Raw genomic sequence first — 25,229 nt, forward strand, 5'->3', positions numbered from 1 at the left:
ATCAGAGGAGAGCTGCATGATTACAAACTGAACTGTGAGGATCAGCTGACTGTACATGAACATGATTCAGCATCAGATCTGATCACTTACACACTCTGATAACATCTCCCCCTCTCTGTGCAAATACATCAACACTGCTAGAAGCAACAAGCACATCAGGATCAATCACATTCTGATTGCTTTTTGTGTTACATTGAGAACAATCTGCAGTAAAGTGTGCGTCACACACCTGATTTATTCCAACACTTTCCTTTGAAAGTGAAACAAACACATATGAAATAATCCAGCCACAGAAACTGTCCACAGCTTTCAGTCTCCACATTTGAAGCTCTGCAGGAAACCCTGACAGCAGCTTTTTAGCTCCAAAGCAGGTTTAGCTCTGGTGCAGAGTGTTGGTGACTCTGCCCGTGGACACAGTTATTTCTGCAGGTCACCTTGTTACAGGTGCATTTGGAGGAGACTCAAAGCTTTGTGGCAGGGAGTTTACTGCAGACTGCAGCATGTTTAATAGCAAGCATGATGTGAGCCTGATGTGGCTGATAGCTGCTTCTAGCAGTCTTCATGTATGTGGAATGAGAGGGGAGATGTTATCAGGACCAGTTGCTGATTGGACGTCTCAAAGCTGTGAGCGCAGCGCTGAAACTTTGTCCTGTAGCTCTTCACTCAGTCCTCACCCTGAGTGTTTAGAGCCCAGCCCCACATATTCCTGCTCCTCAGGAATTCTGGGATTTGGAGGAAACACAGCTAAACTGACCTGAAGCTAAGGGGGAGGAGCCACAATACAAGCTGCATCCAGCCAATGGGTGCACTGTTGAGCCATGGATGTGCAGAGGGTCACATGTTTAGTCCCATTTGTAGAAATGTGTCCATAATGAAGACAAATGCAGTCACACAGCTCTGCAACAGCACAAATCACTTTGATGGAGTTTGTTTGTGCTGCTCTCAGATCTGTACAACACTGACATGTGTGTCAACATGCTGCAGACTCACAAAGATGTGCCGTGTTAGCTTCATGTGTCCATCTGACACTATATTATAGTGACTTGAAGAAATCCCTGCAGCATCAATGCAGAACAAACAGAGGCCACGTGTGGCACAGTTCCTGTAACGGGATGAATCCGTGGATGTGTCGGGATCTGACGCTGAATCATGTTGCTGTTCTTTTCCACATGGTGCAGGTCAGCTGTTCCACACAGATGTCAGCTTTCTAGAAGAGTTAGTCTGGAATAAAGCAGCTCTCCTCTGGACCAATCCTGCCTCCAGCTGAGCCGTCACACACACACAGTCCCAGCAGTTTGTAGCACAGCAGTGATGCTTCTATCAGAAACATGCTGCTTCTCCTTCATCCTCCTCTCATTGATCTGAATCAGCTGTTTTCACAGAGAAACGCTGCACAAATCCTTCACTCCACTATTTCTGTCAGCAGAGGACTCGCTCTATCATGGCTGCTGCTCCTTTTTCACTCATTTGTGCTTTGAATCCAATCTGTTTCTCATCATCACCATGAACAGGCTGCTCATCAATCAGCACATTAGCTGTAGATCAGCTGCACACTGATGAAGATGCTCAGACAGACGGGCTGGGCACACAGAGGACTTTATGATCTGTTCTTCAATTCAGTCCAACATGGATCATTTCTGCTCACAGTCCAATCATCTCTGGAAACTTGTGCTTCCATGGCACAGCTGGGCTACTTCAACAAATAGCGCTACACCTCTGGTTGTCAGCTTCACCATCGCTCTCCCCGTGGCTACAGTACAAGTGAGCTGACACATCCATCAGTGGAGGCTGTGGGCCAGTAAGGAGCAGCAGCTGCCTGCAACATGGGCTTTACATTGAAAACAGCCACAAGTCTGGGCCTAACCACGCCTTTGGACTTCTTCTTCATTCCAATGAGATTTACATTTCAGGGAGTTCCCCTGGAAAAAGAGCCATTTTGAAAGCTGTTTGCTGACTTCATCAATAATCTGCTTCAGTCATCCAGATGAGAATCCTGAGAATGGAGCAGCCCTGATAGCAGCTCATAGGATCACAGTGTTTTTCATTCAGCTGGTTGATTTCACAGGTTAGGAGGTGAACAATCTAACTGTGCTCCTCCTTCCACCTTTGGACCACTCATTTAGTGACAGCCAGGATGTGACAATCAGCTGTGACACAGGAAAACATGAGGTGGGAAACTCTGGAGAAGATCTGCTTTTCTCTACAGGGAGGCTCGCACATCTAATCTGCTCACCATCACTCAACTCACTTCAACAACATGCTGACTCAGTCATTTCTGCACGTTTCCTCATGTTACAGCCCTGACTTCAGTTCAGCTGAGGAGGAGATGAGGGAGGAGAGAGCAGTGGTGGAGGAGGCAGATAAGGAAGAAGAGGAGGAGAAGATCCAAAGAGGAGGCAGGGGGAGAGGCTCAGGAAGAGTTAGATCAGAGACTTTGAGCCATCATGGACTCCCACTCCTTCCATCCAGCCCTGTGTGGATCAGCAGCTCCAAAATGTCTGCTCACTCATGTTCTTCCTGTCTGTGCTCTTCTTTCATTTCACTCATTATATATGAGCTGCTCCTAAATCACACTGGATATGGATTTTCTGTCCATCCACACTAATTCTCTTCATCCTCACCTGATTGTTTGGATGCTCTTTGACAGCACATTGAAAATCCTCACAGTGACTTCTATTGCCACACTGACTGGACACATACAAAGTTGAAGGCTTCATGTGTTTGGCACAAATAATACTTTGGTAGGTCTGAGTTGTGTTTTGAACCATCTCTCAGGACCAAAGTCTTTTTGCTTCCTTCAAAAAGAGCTGAAGGCTTTTTACCTCACAGTTTGTCCTTTGATATTATTGGATGATGGACTGTGGGAAACACAAATGTGCACTTCTTAATGGCTCATATGTGCTGTGAAAGAGCTCTTTGTGATCTTGAAGCTTTTCAATAGTTTTTCTTTGGCTGTTTGTAAAGTTTTCTGTGTGAACTCTCAGGAATCTGGAGCAGTCTAATAGAAGTCTACTGGGGTACAGAGGGAGGAGCTTCTGTCAGACTCTTTCTGATGAGGAACTGAAGCCGCTCTCATGGTCTCATCAAATCATCAGACTCTGCTGAGAACAACAGTCATGTGACCTCTCAGAACAAACAGCCTGTTAGTTTCCTGCTGCCTCCATCACTCACTTTCATTCACTCTCAATCACACCAACATGTTAAAGCAGCGCTATAGCTCACCTGGCTGAGCAGGTGGGCTGAAGGCGGGGCTTACTACAGGTGCCTGTGTGTCCCTCACTCTCTCCCCACTTTCCTGTCTACTCTCTGCACCTATATAATAAAGGCAAACATGCCTCCAATAGAAACCTTTGCAAACACAAAGTCCCACAGCAGCCCCGTGTTCTCCGGCTAAAATGAGAGTTTTTGTCAGTGGAGTCTGGTGGCTTTAACCACACAAACATTACAGCTGCGCTCAAATATCACAAAGAGCTGTGACAGCAGAGAAACACATGACCATCCTCCAAATATCATCTAGAAATAGAAATGTGTCCACTGTGGGACGTGTGAGGCTGACATTAATATGTCTTAAAGTGGGAGATGAAGAAATGACTCCAGGGCCCAAATCATGGAGACAAACATCAATCCACACTTCACTTTGTTTCCTGTCTCTAAAGTGGGAATATTTCAGTGTGATGAACAAACGGCCTCCAACAAATGAAGCTGATTTCCTTTTCCTGTCTTTTCTCCAGCGGCCTCAGCTTCTTCCTCTTTCCCCTGTCTTCTTCTGCAGACGCTCCTCTGTAGCTTCAAGCTGTTTCTCTTTACAAGGAGAGCTACAAACCTTTGCATCCAGCCACAAACACCCCATGGGCTCCTCTGGATCATCACACTCAGCATTTTCACAATAAAAGCCTCGTATTTATGGCTGCTCCACCCTGACATGTGACAACATCCAAATGACTGGATCAAAGTGTTTGAATGATCTCAGCAGCTTTAAAACTATTGATATTTATACATTTACACTGATTTGGACTAAACTAACAAAACTATTGATTTGATCCAAACTCACATCATGCCAGAGGCTTTTATTTTGAAGTTAGGATCATTTTAATGCTCTTCTTAGTTCATTTAAACACACAGTTGCTCCGCCTGACATTTTTGGCTTTTAGATCAAAACATCAAAGAATTTATTTTATTTGAATGAACTGAAAATAGATTCAAACTAAAAGCTTTTAGAGAATAAACTCCTGCATGACCTCTGACCTTTGACCTGTATCTACAGCACTGACCTCTGACTTTCAGCTTCACTTGTTTCTTCAGCAGGATGTTTCCCTCCCTGCTGTAGACGGTGCAGGTGTAGGTCCTGTTGTCCCAGTCTGTGGGGTGTTTCAGGGTCAGACTGAGGTCTCCAGTTTTCAGCAGGTCTTCATTCATCTTCGTTCGGTCTCTGTAATCCTGGCGCTGTTTGTGAGGCTGGTCAGAGCCGTTCTCATACACGTGGACCTTCCTGCTGTATCTGTTCTCCATCCACTCCACTTTAGCGTCTTCAGGCAGGTGAAGTGTGGTGTTGAAGGGCAGCTGCACAGACTCCACCCCTGAATCCACCTCCACCTGGGGGACTGAGAGGACAACAAAGCACAACATGAGCTTGGATGGAGACATTTGTGTTGACTCTAACAGGCTGAATGCTGCTGCTTCACTGGGAGCTCACTGTTAGATAGAAAGTGGTCAGTGTGAAGAGGAGACGCAGCAGAAAGATGAAGACTGACAGGAAGAAAGCAGTGAACAGACTGTTGGAGCTGTTGTTAGTGGGACAGGACTTTATTCAGTCTCTGAGGACCAGATTTGACTTGATGAAGCAGAGAAACACAGTCTGAGTGTTTCTGTCACACTCACTTCATCACACAGCTCAGTTTGACAACATGTGGAAGAATTTGATAGAAGCCTTCCTTTAGTAAAAGCACCAAGAAAACACCATGAAAACACCTCACTACACACAAAACTGCAGTACTGGCAAATTGTACATAAAGTATGAAAAGTCAAAGTACTTATTGTGCAGAAAAATGTTCCCATCAGTGTCTGTGGATCAATATTACTGCTGCACATGTTTAAGGCTGAGCTCATTTCAAATCCTTTCTATTGTGTTGAATCTGCAGTAATGCATCATATTCTATAAAATCATATGTTTGTAGTGGCTGTCCTGTGAGGACCACGTCTCTCTAAACAAACAGCTGTTAATGAGCTCACAAACACAGGCCTACAGCTGGATTTGAAAAAGTCCATTCAATAGAAAATCAACAGTCACAGCTGGATTCAAAGGCTTGAGCTCTGTGTGACATGGTTACCTGTCAGCATCTACAGGGGGATTCAAATATGAAGGAAACATGAAGGTGGTGCATTAGAAAACTGCTGCTTTCAAGCAGAGCAACAAACTGTTTGAACTGATCCAACTTTATTCACACAGACAAAGATTTGTGCATCAGCTGCTGTAACATTTGTAATGAGCATTAATATTAATAAGTGTGAGTGAACAGAGCTGCTGCAGCAGTGAAACTCTCACTGACTGATGTCACGTGAGGCCTTGTTGGCTCGTTGTTAGTTCGCTGCACTGAAACAGGAAAATCCAGCTGTTAGTCATAATGTTTGTGTTTGTAAAGCACTTTATAACTGAGGACAGTGTGGAGGAGAGTCTGTGTGAGTCAGCTGCACCAGTGCTTCATGCTTTGGTGTTTGTAACATAACCCTGTAGACTGCTTTTAGTCTCAGTGTCCTTATTTTGCCCTCAGTTATTGGTTCTCACTGTCTCCAGATCAGGTTCAAACACAGAGGAGATCAGGGCTTTGCAGCTGCTCCTAAACTGTGGAACAAAGACCCACGCAACATTAGAGACCTTCAACACCCTCCATCCTCTTCCTCTTCTCCTTATCCCAGCTAACACAGAGAGACACTCACAGCACACAGAGAGGAGTGTGGGGGGAAAGGCCCCACTCAGGTGGTGGAAATGACCTCAGGAACTTGTTGCTGTGAGGCAACAATGATCAGCACCACCATGCTGTTTGTTTCACTCATGGTTTCTCATCTTATGTTTGTTTTAATCTGTTGAATTATTTCAGGACTTTGACTCCTTTAAATGTGCATCACTTTGGTCAGCAGCTGTTTCAGTAACACTTTATAACACCACCTGCAAATAAGGCTCAAGCAGCCTGTAGTTACCTGTAAGTTTGTGTAACAAGCAGGTTTGTACAGGAAGAATAAAATAATTACACTGTCAGTACATTTAAGTACAGCTCAGTCATTTTAAGTGCTGGGTTATTTCATGGCAAATCTCAGAACAACAAACAATATTCCATCTTTGAACTTTCCGGGCCGCGGCTCATATTATGGAGCGACTCAGCCTTAGCCTAACATCCTGGTACTTTACAGCAAAGCACGCTAAGAAAGGAAATCCAGCCACACTGTAGCCGACTGTCTGCATTGTAATCAGGCTGCAATGTAGGGACGTGTCTACAAAGAAGCTCCAGCTGAAAGGATTACAGCAGGTTAGTGTGATGACAGATAGAGGTGGAAATGTGCTGACATGGAAAGAGTGTGTTGAGAAGCTGGAAGAGTGACGTGTGAGCAGCAGCTTCATGACAAGAACAAGCACTTCAGATGTGCAGAGAAGGTCAGGAGGAGCTGCACTGTTTCTGTGTGCATGCAAACAATGGTTGGTGCAGTACATGTATGAGGACAGAGAGACAGTGGGAAGGTTTGCAGCAGCAGGGAAAGATGGGTTCCTGCTGGGGCTGGGATTACATCAGAAATCCACTCTGAGCCCCTTCTTGTTAGCAGTGCTGATGGACAGGCTGGCAGATGAGCTCAGGCAGGAGTCTCAGCAGCTCTGTTTGCTGAGGACATTGTGATCTGTAGTGAGAGCAGGAAGCAGGTGGGTGGAAGAGAGCCTGGACAGGTGGAGGTATGCTCTGAAGAGAAGAGTGTGTGTGAAGAAGCTGGAGACACGACAGTGAAGATGAAGGAGTGGAGGTGGTGATGGTGGATCCGTTTAAATACATGAAGTCCTCCATACAAAGCAGCAAAGTCCCAAAGAGGTGAAGTGACAGTATAGCAGGATGGAGTGGGTGCACACATGTATCAGCTGTGATCTGTGACAGGAGGACAGCAGCTACAGTCAACATGAAGCTTTACAGCCTAGTGAGGCTGTGATGATGGAGACATGACACAACGACAGGAGGCGACCTGGAGGTGGCAGAGTAGAAGATTTGAACAAGTGAGCAGAATAGAAAGGATGGAAATGAGTGGGTGACAGGGACAGCTCAGGCTGAGGAGTCTACAGGACAAAGACAGAGAGGAAGGCTGAGACTGATGAACAGCAAACGTGCAGAAGAGGGACGCTGGATATATCCATGCACCATGTTGGACCTGGAACTACCAAACATCAAGTGTTTGTATGGAAAACCTGAAGCAGCCCAGGAAACGTGTCCATCCATAATATTTGTGTCATTAGTCTTTCTATAGTCACCTGAACACAACACAAATAACACACAAACCAACAATCAGCAGGGTTTGTGTTGTTTTACGTTCAGTAACCATGAAGCACGACTGCAAACATTTAGTATCACAAGTAGCAGCTAAAGCATCAAATAAATGTTCCACCTGCTGTGTTTACACACAAATGTTGTGTTTATTTTTACGTGTGTGTGATCTTGACTTTAGCCTCATCATTGTTTTCCACAAATATACTGCACAGCATCATTTCCTGCTTCTGGTTTTCACACTAAATCTCTCAGCTTGAAAATAATTGGTTGTTATTGGTAGAAGTTATCAAATGAATGAAAATGATGAACAGACTTAATAACAGGACTTCAAGAAGCTCAAACCTGGAACCTTTGGTTTGTTACTGGATTAAATGAAGACATTACCTGACCTGACATCTGATCCTCTGTTTTAGTAAACCCATCTTTTCTCTACTCAGCAGTTTAGCTCTTTTATTGTTTGAATCAAAGCCTCAGGTGGGATGATGTCACTTCCTGTCAGCAGAGGAAGCAGTTGTTGTTGACGGTCGCTTTGCAGCCACAAACTCTGCACAAGCAAGAATAAAGAGCGTAGAAGACTTCAAATCCTTCCTGTCTCAGTGTTTTTATCAGCTGATGCTCTAAAATGTTCAGAGCTGAAGCTCCGCCCACGTGGTTGCTTAGTTACAAATACACAAGTACATGATTGGACCTTAAATACAATCAGACATGACAGCACAGCTCTAACACAGCACTGTTTTTAAGCTGTTTCAAATATGACAAATAATACTGACAGATTGAGTCCACAGATGTGTTTGATGTGTTTAATCAGTCACAGCACCAGTGTCCCTCACAGCTGTGGATGTGTTCAGCTTCTCCTGCTGGGCTCAGTTTATATACAAACATGTGTTTGTTCTAAATGTTACAATACTTTCAGTTTGCTTTTATTAAGTTTACAGTTTAAAAAGTGAACTTTAGCCTTAATGAGCTGAAGCTGCAACACTGAATGAAACCAAACATGTCTGATGTTATTTTCCTGTTGTTGAATATTAAATCACTTTATTACTGAATGACTGTTTCTGTCTGATGACATCACAGTCCACACTTCCTGTTACACATCTGAGTCACGTGAGTATTTTCCACTCAGATGATGTCATTTTAATGAAAGCGCTCTTCGTCCTATCTGACCACAGTCCCAGTCTGAACCATATACTATCCACACAGCTGCTTACTGGTTCATATTATGTGGAGCACTGAAAGCAGCCTTTGTGTCGAGCTACTGGGAATCTACGAAACCATTAAAGAGGACAAAATGATTGTGTCTGTAGTCGCAGCATCAGGTTAGTGAAATAAACTAAAGCACTAAAAGAATCAAACTGAGTAAACAGATTGAATTGAATGTTTCTTTCTTCTTTGAGTGACCAGCCCTGATCATGTGACCCACAGGTACAAGTTATTATGAAGAGACACCAGAAAGCCTGTCGCCAAGACAACCAAGTATGACAGTGTGAACAACACAACCCTGTCACACAGCAGCATCACTGTGAGCTCCAGCATGTGCATTTAAAACACTATATTTATGAAGTTATGCTTCTATCTTACTGTCTGTGAAATGTTCTGTGGAAATGACACGTCCACACTTTTTAATGGGCCCACAGTAACCAGAGATCATTACAGCTGCACTAAGGAAACAAAGAGGAAAGACTTATAGTGTTATATCCAAGTTTGCTCTGTGACATTCATTTTGTAACACAGCTTGTAAAACTGTTGCAGCTTCATGTCACTTGCACATGGATCCTTGTAAGAAAGCTCATTGAAATGACTGAACAGGGCACGCTTGTTCTGATGTGCTGGGATTTGACCACAGCCTCCTCCAGGGTTCACTGACAATGGTCCAAAGAAGAGAAGCTGTCCAGTGAGCAGCAGCTCTGTGTGAAAATACCTGGTTGGTGTGGATGTTTCTAGCAGGAGAAGCAAATCTGACATCATCTCAAAGCAGTTCTTCAAACATGAAAATCACTTCACTGGATTCAAATCCACCAAGTCTGGATCCAATAGAGCAGCTGTGGCTGTGGTGGAAGTGGATATTTGCATCATGATGTGGAGATGACACGTGTGCAGTAACTGTGTGACACTATCATGTTAACATGGTGAAAATGTGTCCTTGTTAAAACTGTACTACAAAGAATGAAGCAGCTCTGAAGGAAAAAGGGCTCCAGCCCATTACTAACAAGGTGGACCTAATGAAGTGGCCAGGAAGTGTGGTAGTAATGGCTTGTTTGTAAAAGCCAAAAATCAAACACATGATTTTAGCTCTGTACGTTCCACTTTTTGGGTCTCAGATGATAAAGAAGCAGATTTATTTACATCTATAACTGCTTATTCAGCTCCTGGTCATTGTGTTGACTCTAACAGGCTGAATGCTGCAGCTTCACTGGGAGCTACACATGCTTAGATCTGTTAGATTCTCCACATGAACAAACTTAGTAACTTATAGAGCTACAACATTGCTCATGTGCTAACCCTGATTAGCATCTCCATTTTAATTCACTGAGTCTCACTGAAACACTGAAGCTCTGTGGGCTTAGCTAGTAAACTACAAGCTGCTTTCAAGCAGAGCAACAAACTGTTTGAACTGATCCAACTTTATTAACACAGACAAAGATTTGTGCATCAGCTGCTGTTTGCTGCTATAGATATAATCCAGCTGATGTGGAGAACTACATGTGACACTGTGATGCAGCCATGAATCTGACTGATTTCTTTCCATTTTCAAAGGTTGATGCATCAGTTAAAGTCCTTAAAAAGCTCAGAAATAAAGAGAAAGGTTGGTTACAGCAAAGAGAGGCACTGGCAGCCTTTAAGACACTAAACAAGAGAAACAGATCAGAGAACATCAGACTGAATAAGTGGAATAAAGTGAAACAGAGAACTAACGCTCCCTAAGAATGGAGCTGTCAGAGGAAGAGAGCAGCAAACTGAAAGTCTCTGTTAGCTGCAGAGCTCTGAAACTTCACACAGCTTTGGATGATAACATGGAGAAAGGATGTGGAGATGTTCACACTTCTGCTAGAAATCATCTTCTAGTTATTGTGACTCAGATATGACTGATTATAGATGAGGACCAAAGAAGGTTGTTACTGAGATTTGAGCTGACTTAGCTTAGCCTGTGTTTCAGCCACATGCTAAACAAACACATGTTCAGAAACTAGAAGATGTGACCTTTCAGATGAAGTCTCACACATGAACTTTGCTCCTACAGTTCATCTGCTGAAGCTTTTACATTTGGCTGGAAATCAAATAAAAACCAAAACAGCCACAAACATCAGACATGCTAACACTGTGACATTATTGGATGGAGCTACTGAGACTGAACCACCATCATGAGTCTGACCTCTGACCTTTGACCTGGATCTACAGCACTGACCTCTGACAGTGAGCTCCACTTCTTTCTTCATCAGGATGTTTTGTCTGCTGGTGTAGGCGGTGCAGGTGTAGGTGGAGTTGTCTCCATCTGTGGGGTGTTTCAGGGTCAGACTGAGGTCTCCAGGTTCCAGTAAGTTTCTCTTCATCTTTGTTCGTCCTTTGTAAAACTGGTGCTGTTCTTCAGGCTGGTCAGAGCCGTTCTCATACACGTGGACCTTCCTGTTGTTTGCATCCTTCCACTCCACTTTAGCGTCTTTAGGTAGGCAAACTATGGCTTGACAGGGCAGCAGGACAGACTCCACCCCTGATTCCACCCCCACCTTATAACCTGAGAGGACAACAAAGCACAACATGAGCTGTAGTAAAAGTTAATAATGATGCTCTGATGGCTCCTTACAGTAAACGTATTTCTGTGCTGCGCCTCAACATTTACTGTCAGCACATGTTTCCATGTCAGCTGCTGTTTACCACCACAGAAGAAGAACAGCTTGTCCACATGCAGCCTCTGTGTCAGATCAATGCAGTGAAGCACACACACTGTTTAGTAAAGTCATGTTGTGGAGCTGTTTCACTGATCAATGACTGAGTCTGAAGGAGGTTTTCTGACTTCTGGAACAAACCTGGAAGTTTCTCTTCAGCTCTCTGTATCAGCTGTTTGTAACTCTCAACTCTTTCAGCTTCTGGAACAAGTTTGTGTGAGCCACAGTCAAGGAGCCACCAGAGGACACCTGCTAACCATCGGCATTATGGGTAGTGTAGGAGGAGACACTCACCTGACATGAAATAGTGCCGGAAATGAAATAAAAGACCTCCAGAAACCACAAGAAGAACCAGGAGAACCAGGAGAGCTTTGGCCCAGGATGGAAACCTTTCTGTGGAGGAACACAAAGAACAACATGACCTTTGACCTCTGAATGAATGGAAATAATGAATTTAAAGGCCTATACTTCAATCATAGAGCCAGCATAGTTGACATGCTGACAGTGTTAAAATAACAAAGTTTTATCTGAGTGATGTCAGATGTATCTACACCATGTTTGTTGCTGACCTTTGATCTCCAGCTGTACGTCTGTCAGTCTCATTTGTCCTATCCTCCTGTCTCTGATGGAGCAGGTGTAGGTGGCGCTGTCAGACAGTTGGAGGTTGGTCAGGTTCAGGCTGAGGTCTCCAGTTTCCAGAGCGTCAGTCTTCATGGATGTTCGGCCGCTGTAACGCTGGTTTTGATCTTTCAGTTCGTCTCCTTGAAGCTGACGCTGGTGGACGGTTGGAGGACTGAGGTCGGAGCGACTCCACACCACTGTGGGGTCAAACAATCTAGAAGTGTCACCCTGACAGAGCAGGATGAATGAGTCCCCCTCATACAGCTCCACAGCTGAGGCATGCTGGGAAACTGAGGACACACAGAGACTTGTGGTAGCTAATTTTGAAGCCAACATGATGACCTTATCCCATCAATGCTGTGGAGGGCCAGCTTTTTTAGATCCAATTAACATCAATGGACTCAGAAAGATCCTCTGGAAAAGAGTAGAACTCTTAAAACAGAGTTTATTAAACAGCAAAAAAACGGTATAATATAGCAGGACACACAAAGAAGCATAGCAAACTAAAGCGAAGCAAACTGAGCCCAGTGTAGAGCCTTTACGCACACACAGCAGCGACACACCAATTATATATGCCCTATGCAGTGTTGAGTAAGTTACCTAAAATAGTAACTTAGTTACATTACTAGTTACTTCTATCAAAAGTAACTCAGTTACTTCAAGTTACTCGTTACTTTCAAAGTAACTAGTTACTAGGGAAAGTAACTTTGGTTTTACTCAGAATTCTCTTGTTAATGTGTTGCCTCCATAACTCTGCCAGTCTTCTAGCTTGCTTACTTGCCACAAGTGCACTGTGCCACCTACCAATAGAAAGGAAAAGATAATGTGCGTATTTCCACGAGAGAAATCCCACGCCTGGACCGTCATTGACTGCTGCCATGATTCTAGCCTACGTCACAGAGTCATGTGTGCCTTTTACATCCAACACAAAAACTGCAGTCGTGGTGCTTTGATTGTACTCAGAACTCTGAAATTCTGCCTTCTGAATAGGAAGATGTAGGTAACACCAGACTGCAGATGAGCTGCATACAGGGCTGGACTGGGACAGAAAATTGGCCCGGGCATTTTGACTAGAGACCGGCCCACCATTATAGGGAAAATCATAAAGCCTTTGAATGAAAATAAACGCTGTTGTGACAGTGATGTACACTGTTCTGATGGTATATATGCATCAATCTATCAATCGTTTGTTGTAAGATTCAGATAATTATTTAATAAAAGCGAGATATTTTAAATGAGAATAAGAAAGTAAAGTATTTCTTTGTGCCCCCCTTTCCCTGTTAATGCCCTACCTGGCCCCCTGGCAACACTTTGCTAGACCCGCCCCTGCACAGTTACCAGCTGTCAGCTACCTAAAAAAGGATCCTGGTGTTATTTGTCTCTCAGAAACAGTTCATAACTTCCCTTCAACTCATTCATGTCACCTAAAAGGTAAACCTGTTTCTCCATCACAGCTCTGATGATTCAGTAAGGTTTCATCTTCATGTTTCCCTCTCACCACATATCCAAACCGATATCATGACCAGCAGCTTTACAGCTGTGGCTCCAGCAAACATCAGCTGATACTAGAAATTAATATTAAATAAATTCTAACAATAGCTGATCAAGCTTAAACGTGCTGCTGTTGTTTAGCGCGACATCCGCTGGTTTCCTCTTTCGGCGCAAAGTGTGCGATAAACAAACAAGAGAGACGATCAGCTGATCACTGATCAGTTTCATGATTGAAGTAGAAACAGGAGAGGGAGGGGGGAGAATGAGAGAAGAAGAGGCAGCTGTGCAGCAAAGACACAGAATAACTCCAGCTTTGTGCCTTTTTCATTGTAGCTGAAGTCCGGGACAAACTGTTCCTTTTCACCTCAATAAGAAACGCGTAATATTTTCTCTGAATAGAGACGATTCAGTTTTTTACAGGACGGTTGGCAACTCTAATAATTAACCGTATGAACAAAATAAAGTTCACTATCAGTAACATAGCACCACCCAGCTGTATAGAAACTCCGTCATGCTAGCTAGTAGCAGTACGAAAAAGTCAGAATAACGAAATAAACTCCAACTAAACTTGGTTCATATCTGACCCAGAGAGACTGCAGGTCATAACTTCTTACCTGAAGTTCAGTTCACACTTGGACCGGCGGCCGCCTCGGGTCTCTGCTCCTCCTGCCTCCCCTTTCCCTCCTCCACCTGCTGCCTCCACCACTTGCTAATGTTACTGAATCTGTGGAAGCTCCGCGATAGCCACCACACGAAGTAACGAGTAACGACCCTATCTAAATCCCAGTAACGACTAACGCGTTCCTGATTTTGGCATAATAACTAGTTACCGTGCTCGTTACCACAATAATAACGTAGTTACTGTAACGCGTTAGTCCAAACACTGGCCCTATGTAATCATATATACAGGGAGTGCAGAATTATTAGGCAAGTTGTATTTCTGAGGAATAATTTTATTATTGAACAACAACCATGTTCTCAATGAACCCAAAAAACTCATTAATATCAAAGCTGAATGTTTTTGGAAGTAGTTTTTAGTTTGTTTTTAGTTTTAGCTATTTTAGGGGGATATCTGTGTGTGCAGGTGACTATTACTGTGCATAATTATTAGGCAACTTAACAAAAAACAAATATATACCCATTTCAATTATTTATTTTTACCAGTGAAACCAATATAACATCTCCACATTCACAAATATACATTTCTGACATTCAAAAACAAAACAAAAACAAATCAGCGACCAATATAGCCACCTTTCTTTGCAAGGACACTCAAAAGCCTGCCATCCATGGATTCTGTCAGTGTTTTGATCTGTTCACCATCAACATTGCGTGCAGCAGCAACCACAGCCTCCCAGACACTGTTCAGAGAGGTGTACTGTTTTCCCTCCTTGTAAATCTGACATTTGATGATGGACCACAGGTTCTCAATGGGGTTCAGATCAGGTGAACAAGGAGGCCATGTCATTAGTTTTTCTTCTTTTATACCCTTTCTTGCCAGCCACGCTGTGGAGTACTTGGACGCGTGTGATGGAGCATTGTCCTGCATGAAAATCATGTTTTTCTTGAAGGATGCAGACTTCTTCCTGTACCACTGCTTGAAGAAGGTGTCTTCCAGAAACTGGCAGTAGGACTGGGAGTTGAGCTTGACTCCATCCTCAACCCAAAAAGGCCCCACAAGCTCATCTTTGATGATACCAGCCCAAACCAGTACTCCACCTCCACCTTGCTGGCGTCTGAGTGGGACTGGAGCTCTCTGCCCTTTACCAATCCAGCCACGGGCCCATCCATCTGGCCCATCAAGACTCACTCATTTCATCAGTCCATAAAACCTTAGAAAAACCAGTCTTGAGATATTTCTTGGCCCAGTCTTGACGTTTCAGCTTGTGTGTCTTGTTCAGTGGTGGTCGTCTTTCAGCCTTTCTTACCTTGGCCATGTCTCTGAGTATTGCACACCTTGTTCTTTTGGGCACTCCAGTGATGTTGCAGCTCTGAAATATGGCCAAACTGGTGGCAAGTGGCATCTTGGCAGCTGCACGCTTGACTTTTCTCAGTTCATGGGCAGTTATTTTGCGCCTTGGTTTTTCCACACGCTTCTTGCGACCCTGTTGACTATTTTGAATGAAACGCTTGATTGTTCGATGATCACGCTTCAGAAGCTTTGCAATTTTGAGACTGCTGCATCCCTCTGCAAGATATCTCACTATTTTTGACTTTTCTGAGCCTGTCAAGTCCTTCTTTTGACCCATTTTGCCAAAGGAAAGGAAGTTGCCTAATAATTATGCACACCTGATATAGGGTGTTGATGTCATTAGACCACACCCCTTCTCATTACAGAGATGCACATCACCTAATATGCTTAATTGGTAGTAGGCTTTCGAGCCTATACAGCTTGGAGTAAGACAACATGCATGAAGAGGATGATGTGGACAAAATACTCATTTGCCTAATAATTCTGCACTCCCTGTACTTGTATACAGTAATATATGTATATATATATTAGTGCTGTCAATAAATTTAAAAAAATTAACTAATCTCAAAATTTTCTGTAATTAATCCCAAATAATCGCTATTACTTGATCAATAGCCTGGTTTATATTTAAGCTTATAACTGACATTGATATTTATTTATATAATGAAGTAAATGCAGAATAAACACAAAAAATGTTATATGCTTTTTTTTTTTTTTTTTTTTTTTTTTCTTTGCCTGTCCCGTTTGGCTCTTTTGCATCAGAATTGTTGTCTAAAGGCAAAGAAAGATGCCCAACGGATTTACTTTACCAAACTGACCATCCCAGCCTTGCCATAATGGTCTATTTGATTCACCTTTTATTGTTTATTTTATTTTCACTTACTGAATACGGGACAGACTTGACTGGGGGAAAGAAGGGGAGAAAGAAAGAGGGAAAGAGAAACAGCTGAGAAGAGGGACGGGGGAGAAGGGCAAAAGACAAAACAAAACAACCAACAGAATGGGCAGAGAGAAAGAAGAAGAGAAAAAGAAAATGCATATATCGATCACCTGGATCACCTGTTGAGAAAGAAAAAAAGAAAACAAGCAGAAGAGAACAAGAGTAATAGAATAAACAACATCACGATGATATATGGGAATATGACAGTAAATACTAAATGTTAAACATTATTGTGCAGCACATAAGATCAACAGAACACAGTGTGCTTTATGGTAGGAGCCAAAAAGGGTGTAGTTTGTGGGTGTGATCACCCGTGTGTACACCTGTGAGCATGGACGCGCTTGTTTTTTTAAAAGGTTCCTTCATGTAATGATCTGCTAGAGGGTGTGGGGGGGCCACAGCCCCGTCCTCCAGGGCATGAAGCAGGTATGGAGGAGATCAAAACTCCAGACATCCAGAGGCCCCCAGAACACAAGAGACCAAGGAAGACCCACAGAGGGGCAGCTGCACCACTGTCCCAGAAAGAGCTGAGGAGAGTCCCAGATGAGGGCTCACTCAGCAGCCTCGGAGCAGAAGCCAGGGGGGGTTGCAGTGACGCACCCGTGACCTCCGTCGGCAGCCAGCTGTGCCTGAGTGACCAAGCCCCAGGCTGAGAGGCCGGGGGGACCCCACCCCCGAAGTGGCCCGAGCGAGCCCCGATAAGCAGCCGCCAAGGAGTGAGCCGGTGTATACCTGGACGCCCACCCCCAGACACAAAGAACCACCAACGCACCGATGTCTGAGGGAGTCCGCCACCGGCAGGGGAAGTGGTGGTGGGGGGAGATAGGCCTCCAAACCTTGGAGGGCCTGAGATGTCCCCAGAGAGGTGGCGCCTGACACCCAACCTGACATATAGACACAGACATACAGGCACACACAGATACAAACATCCATTCCCACCCTCATGCTCTCATATGCACTTACTCCACACTCAACCAACGTGGAGACAGACATAAAGAGACGCTGTACACACGATCACACTCCCCAAGCGTACTCTACAAACCGGGTCTAGGTACCCTTGCCCCTGGAGGGGGGAACTGCACCCAGACCCAGGTGGTGTTACCCTTTTCCCTGCGGTGGGGAGAGGCAGACCGCCCCGACTCCGCAGCAGCAGGGAGGCCCCACACTCCAGACCGCAGTCGGACGGCCAACTCCTCCTAGCCCCCCCGCTCCAGCAGGCCACAGAGAACGGGGGTGAGAGAAGGCAAGGCAAATTTATTTGTATAGCACAATTCAACAACAAGGTGATTCAAAGTGCTTTACAGAGACATTAGAAACAAAAACAAATAAAAAGCATGATTTAAAATTGATTAAAACAAGCAAACAAACAAACTAACTAAACACACACATTTCACACCTGTTCGCGCGATCTGAACCCTTATCGTAAGGGGAGCTACCAGTCCTTCTGTGGACGAGCTACTTTCTATTTTAAATTCCCTGAATTTAAAATACTCTCTCCAAACCTCCCTCCACCCGCTCATTGTAGTTGTACACCCTGATGGTAATTTGGATTCCAAGGGGACACAACTGGATGAGAGCCGAGTAGACTTTTTAATATTTGCAATATTTCTTAACTGGAGAAAATAAGACTGTGTCCAAACACAGCTCGTGGTCAAAGGTCATACCCAGACTCTGTGAGTCCTGATGTTGGAAGACAGATTTTCAAGGTTATCTTCAAATTTAAGGTTTGGGGGAAACAAAAAGGAGCTGAAATCTGAGCTGAAGAGAGTTTGTAGCTTCCAGCATTTAACATCAGAGAGACAGAGCATCAGATTCAGATTAAGTCTGTGTTACTGCCATCAGTGAAACATACAGCTGTGTATCATCCACATAAGAGTGGAAATAACACAGTATTTACAGAATACCACACAAATTATCTGAGCCAATCAAAGAAGAGAGAAGAAATTGGGACTAAGAACTGATGAACTCCACATGAGAGGGAGGCTGACGATGAGGAGGATCCTCCCATTATGACTGATAAGGAGGAGAGAAACCAGGAAAGATGGAAGGATATCATGGTGGACCACATCAGATCCAGAACTGAGATCCAGAAGAATCAGCAGAGATCAGAGCTGTTTCTGTGCTGTGGGGAACAAAGCTGAGAGATTTCTAGAAATATTTCTGCTGTTCATGTGAAGGATTAACTGAGAAGCAGCAGAGTTTTCAAAGTTTGAGATAAAAACAGGAAGTTTGAAGTATAAGATGAGCTCAGACAGGATCCAGGAGGATCCAGGAGGATCCAGAAGGTCTTATTACCTGGAATAAAACCCTGTGGTTGTTCATCTTTCTCCCAGGTCCTCTCAGCTCTTCTGCTTCGTGTTTTTATATCTCTGCTGTGATCACTGAGCCATGGAGGACATTATATTTCTGATGTTTCACCTTCAAAGGGGCGATGTCATCAAGGACAGATTTCCATGTACATATTGAACTGAACTGAATCTATGGCTACATTCACACTGCAGGTCTTAATGCTCAATTTCGATTTTTTGACTGAATCTGATTTTTTTTGTCTGGTTGTTCACACTACAAGTAAAATGTGACAGCAAACGCGCTCTAGTGTGAACAGTTCACGGCCTTAAAAGCAGCCCGCATGCGCAAAAGAAGACGTCACACACAATGCGCTCTTTTTACACAAGTGAAAATTATCTGCAGAGCTAGTAGGTGTTGTCGCAGCAGTCTATCAATTTCTGCACAGTCTCAACCGAAAAACACTGAGAAAAAAGAGAGCTTCACCTGCAGATAAAAATGTTTGGTGTCGGCAGGACTGATTTTACACACTGTAAACCCCAACAGTCTACCTGACTTATAAAGTTTGTGGATATAACAATTAAAATTCCTCACAAAGTTGAAACAACTTAAAACTTTTCTGTTCGGTTAACGATTCAAACAGTTATAATTGTACATGGCTTAGAAGTTAAGAGTAAATACTGCTTTCTTAATTATGATTTTTGAGTAAATGTTTTTTTCCGAGCTCCGCATGTGGACGTCATGACGTCATGACGTCTTCTCTCTAACCTGAACGACGTTGACAGAAAATTCTGTTCAATATGGCTGCCCTTCTTGAGCGACTGGAGAGCACATTTGGAGAAACTTGTAAGTAAAACGGAACCTTCGTTATGTTTATTTTTTCCGTAAAAAAGCAAGTATATTAATATGTTGCAGCCAATAACTTGCGCTGTTGTGTTAAAAAGCACAGACCCAGGTGGTGAATAGTTGTTCGCGGTTGTTCGCGCTCTTTTTCAAACATAGATTATGTCGTCAGTTTTACAGTTTTAACCGATTAAAACACAGTTTTACGAAGAATCACACATAAAGAAAGGGTCTTAGTGATATTTTAACGACCCCTTGCCAACGCAAGAAAGTTGGCGTTTTTACAACAGCAGCCTCACTGTTCGGCAGGTTTTGGGTTTTTTTTTCTTCTCATTAGCATCATTCAAAAGTGACTTAGCTAGCAGTGGCAACTTCTATCTAAAACAATTGAAATATAGCAAGGTGTTGTATATTTAGTGTGCTGATAAGGTTTTCAATATTTTTATTTTTTCTTCCAAGGCTGAAGGCCAAAGACAAAAAGACAGAAGAAAAAAAAATTCAGACTGCAATTAATTTCAGGTGGAGACAGTAAACACAGGTGAGTTGAAAGATCTATTGAAGAAACCATTCATTAAGTCCCTTAAGGTGAAGATTTCATATATTGATAATGATAAAATTAACACAAATTAAAAGTTTCACTGATAAACACACAATTTTTCCTTGCTTTGAACCCCATGTTCTATATAGATCACAGCTCTGATCTGGAGAACACTATTTTAAAATACTGTGTAGGGTTTTTGTCAAATGATTAAGAAACATACTCTCTGTCACAAGAGACAGAAAGGTTGTATCTTAAAAGAAAAGTCTCCAAAATTTAGTAGAGTCTGATGTCATGCAGTTTCATAAACATGTATTCTCCCCAAAGAATGACACCTGAAAACTTTGCGTTAAATGAACTTTTCTTTTCCCTTTTTAGGAGGCGCCTGATATCAACGTGAAACGCACTGCAGTACTTCGTGCCCTTCCTGTATACCTGCGGGAGGAGGACCCAGAATTCTTTTAGACATGTAATGTAAGTGTATTTTTGCATTACTTAAATTCTGCCAGTAAGATAAAATGCTATGGATTTTTTTAAATACAATTTAATACCCTAGCAGCTACCAAATTGTACAAACAAAATACCCTCTCTGTAGAAAACCCACACACACACAGGTCAGGAGCAGGGCACAGGCGTATCACAGCACTATGGCTATGCTGCAGGTGGCCCAAAAACCAGGTTGAAGTCAAGATTTAGTTTCTTTTTGAGATAAAGTCATGAAATAAAAAATTACTTTTTTTTTTTAGAAAAATAATAAAAATACAAATTATGTAATGCAAGAAGCTAACACGTTAATGTACATTTTTCAAAAAAAGTAGAGTACCCTAACTCGTTACAAAGTAACCCACTACACTGCTGAATGTTTTGCTAGATTACAGGTCATGCTTGTCACATTCTCTCAAACCAACCTTACTTATTTAATTGGGGCGATCGTGGCTCAAGAGTTGGGCATTCGCCTTGTAATCAGAAGGTTGCCGGTTCGAGCCCTGGCTCCGACAGTCTCGGTCGTTGTGTCCTTGGGCAAGACACTTCACCCGTTGCCTACTGGTGGTGGTCAGAGGGCCCGGTGGCGCCAGTGTCCGGCAGCCTCGCCTCTGTCAGTGCGCCCCAGGGTGGCTGTGGCTACAATGTAGCTGCCATCACCAGTGTGTGAATGGGTGTGGATGACTGAATGTGTAAAGCGCTATACAAATACAGGCATTTACCATTGATACTGTGTCTATTCCAGGCGGACGCATTGGATGAGTCGACCCTCATTGACACTCCAGTTGCCCTTCTCACAGTGGTTACCGACGGCGCTTCCCAGTCCAGTCCATTTTACTTCCTCAAGCATGGCTGTTTTGGTGAAAGGCGACTAGGTGATGCGTGATATTCCCAGATTTGCAAATGCATTTGCTTTATTGTTTGGCTTGATCATTTAGACTACCCCAGGAAGCTGGTTCACACATTTGCCTTAGTCCAAAATATCTTCATGGGGCTTGATGACGGCAAACCCCTGAAACCCCTGCCTACATGCTCTTAAGGAATATAAGGCAATGTTTGTTAGGACACGCACTCTGTTACTGAGCACTTTGTTTGAAGCACTTTAAGCACTTTAAGTTTACTACAGGCTTTGGGTGGATTTAACTCCATCAGTTTACCTAATTTTCCTATACTTGACTGCCTTATCTGGTTATTTGGAAGCTGATCGTCTTTGTACCCATTTTAAAAAATTGTTTTTCATTTCTATTTAAAAAAAAGTGATTAGTATTTGACTTTTTGTTTTGCATTTTTGTGTATTTTGAGAAAGATGCAATTAGGACTGATGTCGTCCTTTGTGATTTTATAAAAAGTTAAATGTTCTACACAGAATTTATAATGCTCACTTTATGGTGCCGATGTCCATGTTAGTTGTTTTATAAAAACATTTGTGATGTTTTTAAATTTTCATGAAAAAATGTTAAATAAACAAAATGTAAAGTAACTGAATTTCCGTACTTTTTTTTTTTAGTAGTCTACACTCACAACATAAATATCTTTTAATTAATAATCAGATAATTTGAGTTTAGGTTGTAATATAATTGCATTGTGTTGCATCAAAATAATAAACTACAAGAAACACAAAAATATTGAAATTAAAGTATACAGTCTTTGAGTAAAGCTCAATTAATAAAATATAAAATATAATTTAAAATTTTTTGGTTAACAATAAATACAAATTTTGAGTACCCCATACTTAGAAGATATGAGTTTTTGTACTTAAATCTTTTGAGGTAATCAGTTTCCACAAAAGTTTTAAGTTCAGTCAACTTGTTCGGGTTTACAGTGCAGCATTTTAATAAATGCACTTTCATTTAAGCTTAAATACTTTTTAGTTTGTCAAAGGGCCAAAATAGCAGGAACACAACCAGACTGGTGTAAATTCAGCTCACACAGACTCTTTGTGTTCACTACATGCAGACCAGCTGTGCTCATATGTGCAGTTACAGCTCATTTACAGGCAGGAATATCCTGCTATGTCCCTGTTAGGACCTGCTGCTTTGACTGCTCACCACTCAAACAGCTTCATGACATCAGCAGTAAGAGCAGATGTGGATCCACAGCAAACATGTACGTTGGTCACAATCAATGAAAGAAGCTCAGAAAGCTCTTCAGTGAAACCAGTGTTAGAAATGAAGCACACAGCACAGCATGCTGGGTAATTACAAGGACTCCCATCAGGCACAGGGAGGCACGTCCCCCTAACTACTCATGCTGATTAACACAACACACACACGTTACATGCACTTCTCTCCACCACCACTAGATGTCTCCACACTGTGCTGACTCCAATGATCAGAGCTGCTGAGCCTGTTTGCAGACAGAGGAGGAGCTCCTGGTGATCCGTGTGGCACTAAAAAGCTCTGATAACGTCCATCCAGCAGCTGATAACAGGGACATTTGGTGCCATGTCAGAGCTGCACAGTCAATCATCCGTTTGGCTCTTTAGTTTGAAGAGTTCAAAGCAGCAGCAGAGAATCTAAAGTGTGTCACACAGCACCAAGTTTCCTTTGGTCACATATGAAATGTGAGTCTGAGCTTCAGCTACACAACAACACACACAGCAGCTGATTGTAACATGAGCTCATCTGAAAGGCACCAAGAAGAATCCAGAGATTTGAAAGTTGCTGCTTTGGATTGTTAGTTTGATCTGAATCAGAATCCAGTGTTTGATGGAAATCTCCTCCTGCTGCACTTCAACACATTAAAGAGAGAGAGATGAAAGAAAAGCTGATGATGAGAGCAGAGAGAGGAAGGTGTACTTACCGTGCAGGAGGATCACAAACACCACAAACATCTTCATGTTCCTGTCAAACTCAGAGACTCTTTAAAAGCCCTTCAGGACATCAGCTCACAGCAGCTTCACTTTCCTCTGCTGATCATCTACTGACACTCTCACACTGCTTCACTGTCACAGCTCAGAGTTCAGCTTCACACTTTGTTAAAGCACATCTGTGGAATGAAGTGCGGCCGGCCACAGATCACTTCTGAGGAAAGAGGAGGACGTCGGCTTTCCTCGTAGTTTCACGCCCGAGCGCTCCGGTTGGAGGCGGCTGCTGCGGCCTCACCCTGACACGCACAAAGCTCCGCCTCCAGTCCTGACACTGAAACATCCACTGTAGCTACAATGATGCAGATGTGACCCTCAGCAGCTGGATTTCCTCTCCATAGATGTGTTTCCATGCAGATCATGGACATAAAGCAGCTCCAGGATGAAGAGTGTGAAAGAACTTCTTCCACTACAGTATTCATTACAGCACTGTGGCACTCCACAAACCCTCACACTGTCTCAATCCCTGTTTCCAGTTTGACTGAGAGAAGGCCTGAAGCTCAGCCAATCACAGGACAGGAAGTGATCAGCTGACACAGTGATTTGAAGCTGTCAGGGTGAGGCTGCTTCATGCAGGTGTGAAACTATGAGGAAGCTGAACGCCTCCTCTTTCCTCAGAAGTGATCTGTGGCAGTCTGCCATCATGTTTGGCTGCACACACTAAGGCTACGTCCACACCTACTTTGGAAAACTGAGATTTTCTGTTTGTGTTTTTAAAGAAAATCTCGCCAAAAACGCAGTCAAACATGGTCAAGAACATGTCAAATCCACGCCGTGTAGAAATGTTGGCCAATCAGGAGTCTAGAAGCCTGGGAGGGAAAGAGTGAGCAGGTTTGATGCAAACCTGAAGTACTTCTGAAAAGTGTTTGTGTTTTTAAGTGCCTTCATCAAATGTTAATGACCAAAATCAGTACTCTGGCTGCTGTAGACTCACAACTTAGGAATGAACAAATGCATACAACATGCATAAATTTAAATTAAATACAAATTAAATTCATTAAAAACCGTCAACGACGTGGCGTCTGGATTTAGGTTGTGAGAGCGTCTGTGTTGACTCTGTTCACTCTGACGTCTTTGTAAATGGAGGGACAGTAACTGTGTGTGTACATGTACGTGTGTAAAACTGCAGATAGATTAACAGCAACAGTATTTTGTGTTTATCCACCATTGTAGAAATTCATCTCATGTAAACAGTAACGTGGCGCACAGCGGCACGTCAAGAAAGGCGCACACCTTTGACGTTGCGTGACTAAATCTCTGTTTTCCTCGTCAACACGTAAAAGCAAAAACTGTGTTTTAAAAATCTCAGTTTTCAGTGATCGAAAACGGCGTTTACGTGTGGACGAAAGGTGCAAACACAGAAAAATCTGCGTTTTCAAAAATCCCCGAGTACGTGTGGACGCAGCCTACACGTCTCGTTTGGCTCTCAGCGAAGGCGGTCGCACTTTTCTCCTCTCCCTTATCTTCCCTGCTTAGCTTCTTATGTCCTTGTCGTGTCTCGTGCTTTTACTTATTTTTCCCTGGAACACTCTCTCACAGTCTGTTCTCTAAAACCTAAAAGAGAATTATGGATTTGATCAACTGGTCTCTGAATGCAATTGACACCCTTTTCTCAACGAGAAGCCCCGGGTCGGGAGACCCCGAGTGCCCTGGAGGGACTTTCCCTGCCGGATACACGATGGACGGGTGGCAGACATGGAGGATCGTGTGCCTGGCGGGACTGTCGATCGAGGACGCTGAAGATATCTACCTATTCGGAACCATGATAACAGGGTTCTTGCTGATTGGAGC

At 43.2% G+C, this 25,229-nt stretch overlaps 1 protein-coding gene and 1 long non-coding RNA gene across 2 annotated transcripts in view; one reads left to right on the forward strand and one right to left on the reverse strand.

Moving 5' to 3' along the window:
* The window catches only part of LOC143416646 (butyrophilin-like protein 2), a 26,289-nt gene extending 2,699 nt beyond the window's left edge, over positions 1-23,590 (reverse strand). Inside the window, exons 1-5 of the mRNA XM_076882092.1 lie at positions 23,375-23,590; positions 11,968-12,309; positions 11,693-11,791; positions 10,921-11,247; positions 4,272-4,601 (exon numbers count right to left, since the gene is read on the reverse strand). Of these exons, the coding sequence (XP_076738207.1) occupies positions 4,272-4,601; positions 10,921-11,247; positions 11,693-11,791; positions 11,968-12,309; positions 23,375-23,411 (1,135 nt within the window). The 5' untranslated portion in view covers positions 23,412-23,590. The remainder of the gene's footprint in view (positions 1-4,271; positions 4,602-10,920; positions 11,248-11,692; positions 11,792-11,967; positions 12,310-23,374) is intronic.
* LOC143416945 (uncharacterized) lies at positions 19,538-21,496 on the forward strand. Its single transcript, XR_013097181.1, has 4 exons — positions 19,538-19,554; positions 20,011-20,089; positions 20,468-20,563; positions 21,318-21,496. It is a non-coding gene; the product is annotated as an uncharacterized LOC143416945 (long non-coding RNA).
* Positions 23,591-25,229: the final 1,639 nt, after the last annotated feature.

This window comes from Maylandia zebra, linkage group LG3 (assembly GCF_041146795.1).
Source record: "Maylandia zebra isolate NMK-2024a linkage group LG3, Mzebra_GT3a, whole genome shotgun sequence".
Lineage (NCBI taxonomy): Eukaryota > Metazoa > Chordata > Actinopteri > Cichliformes > Cichlidae > Maylandia > Maylandia zebra.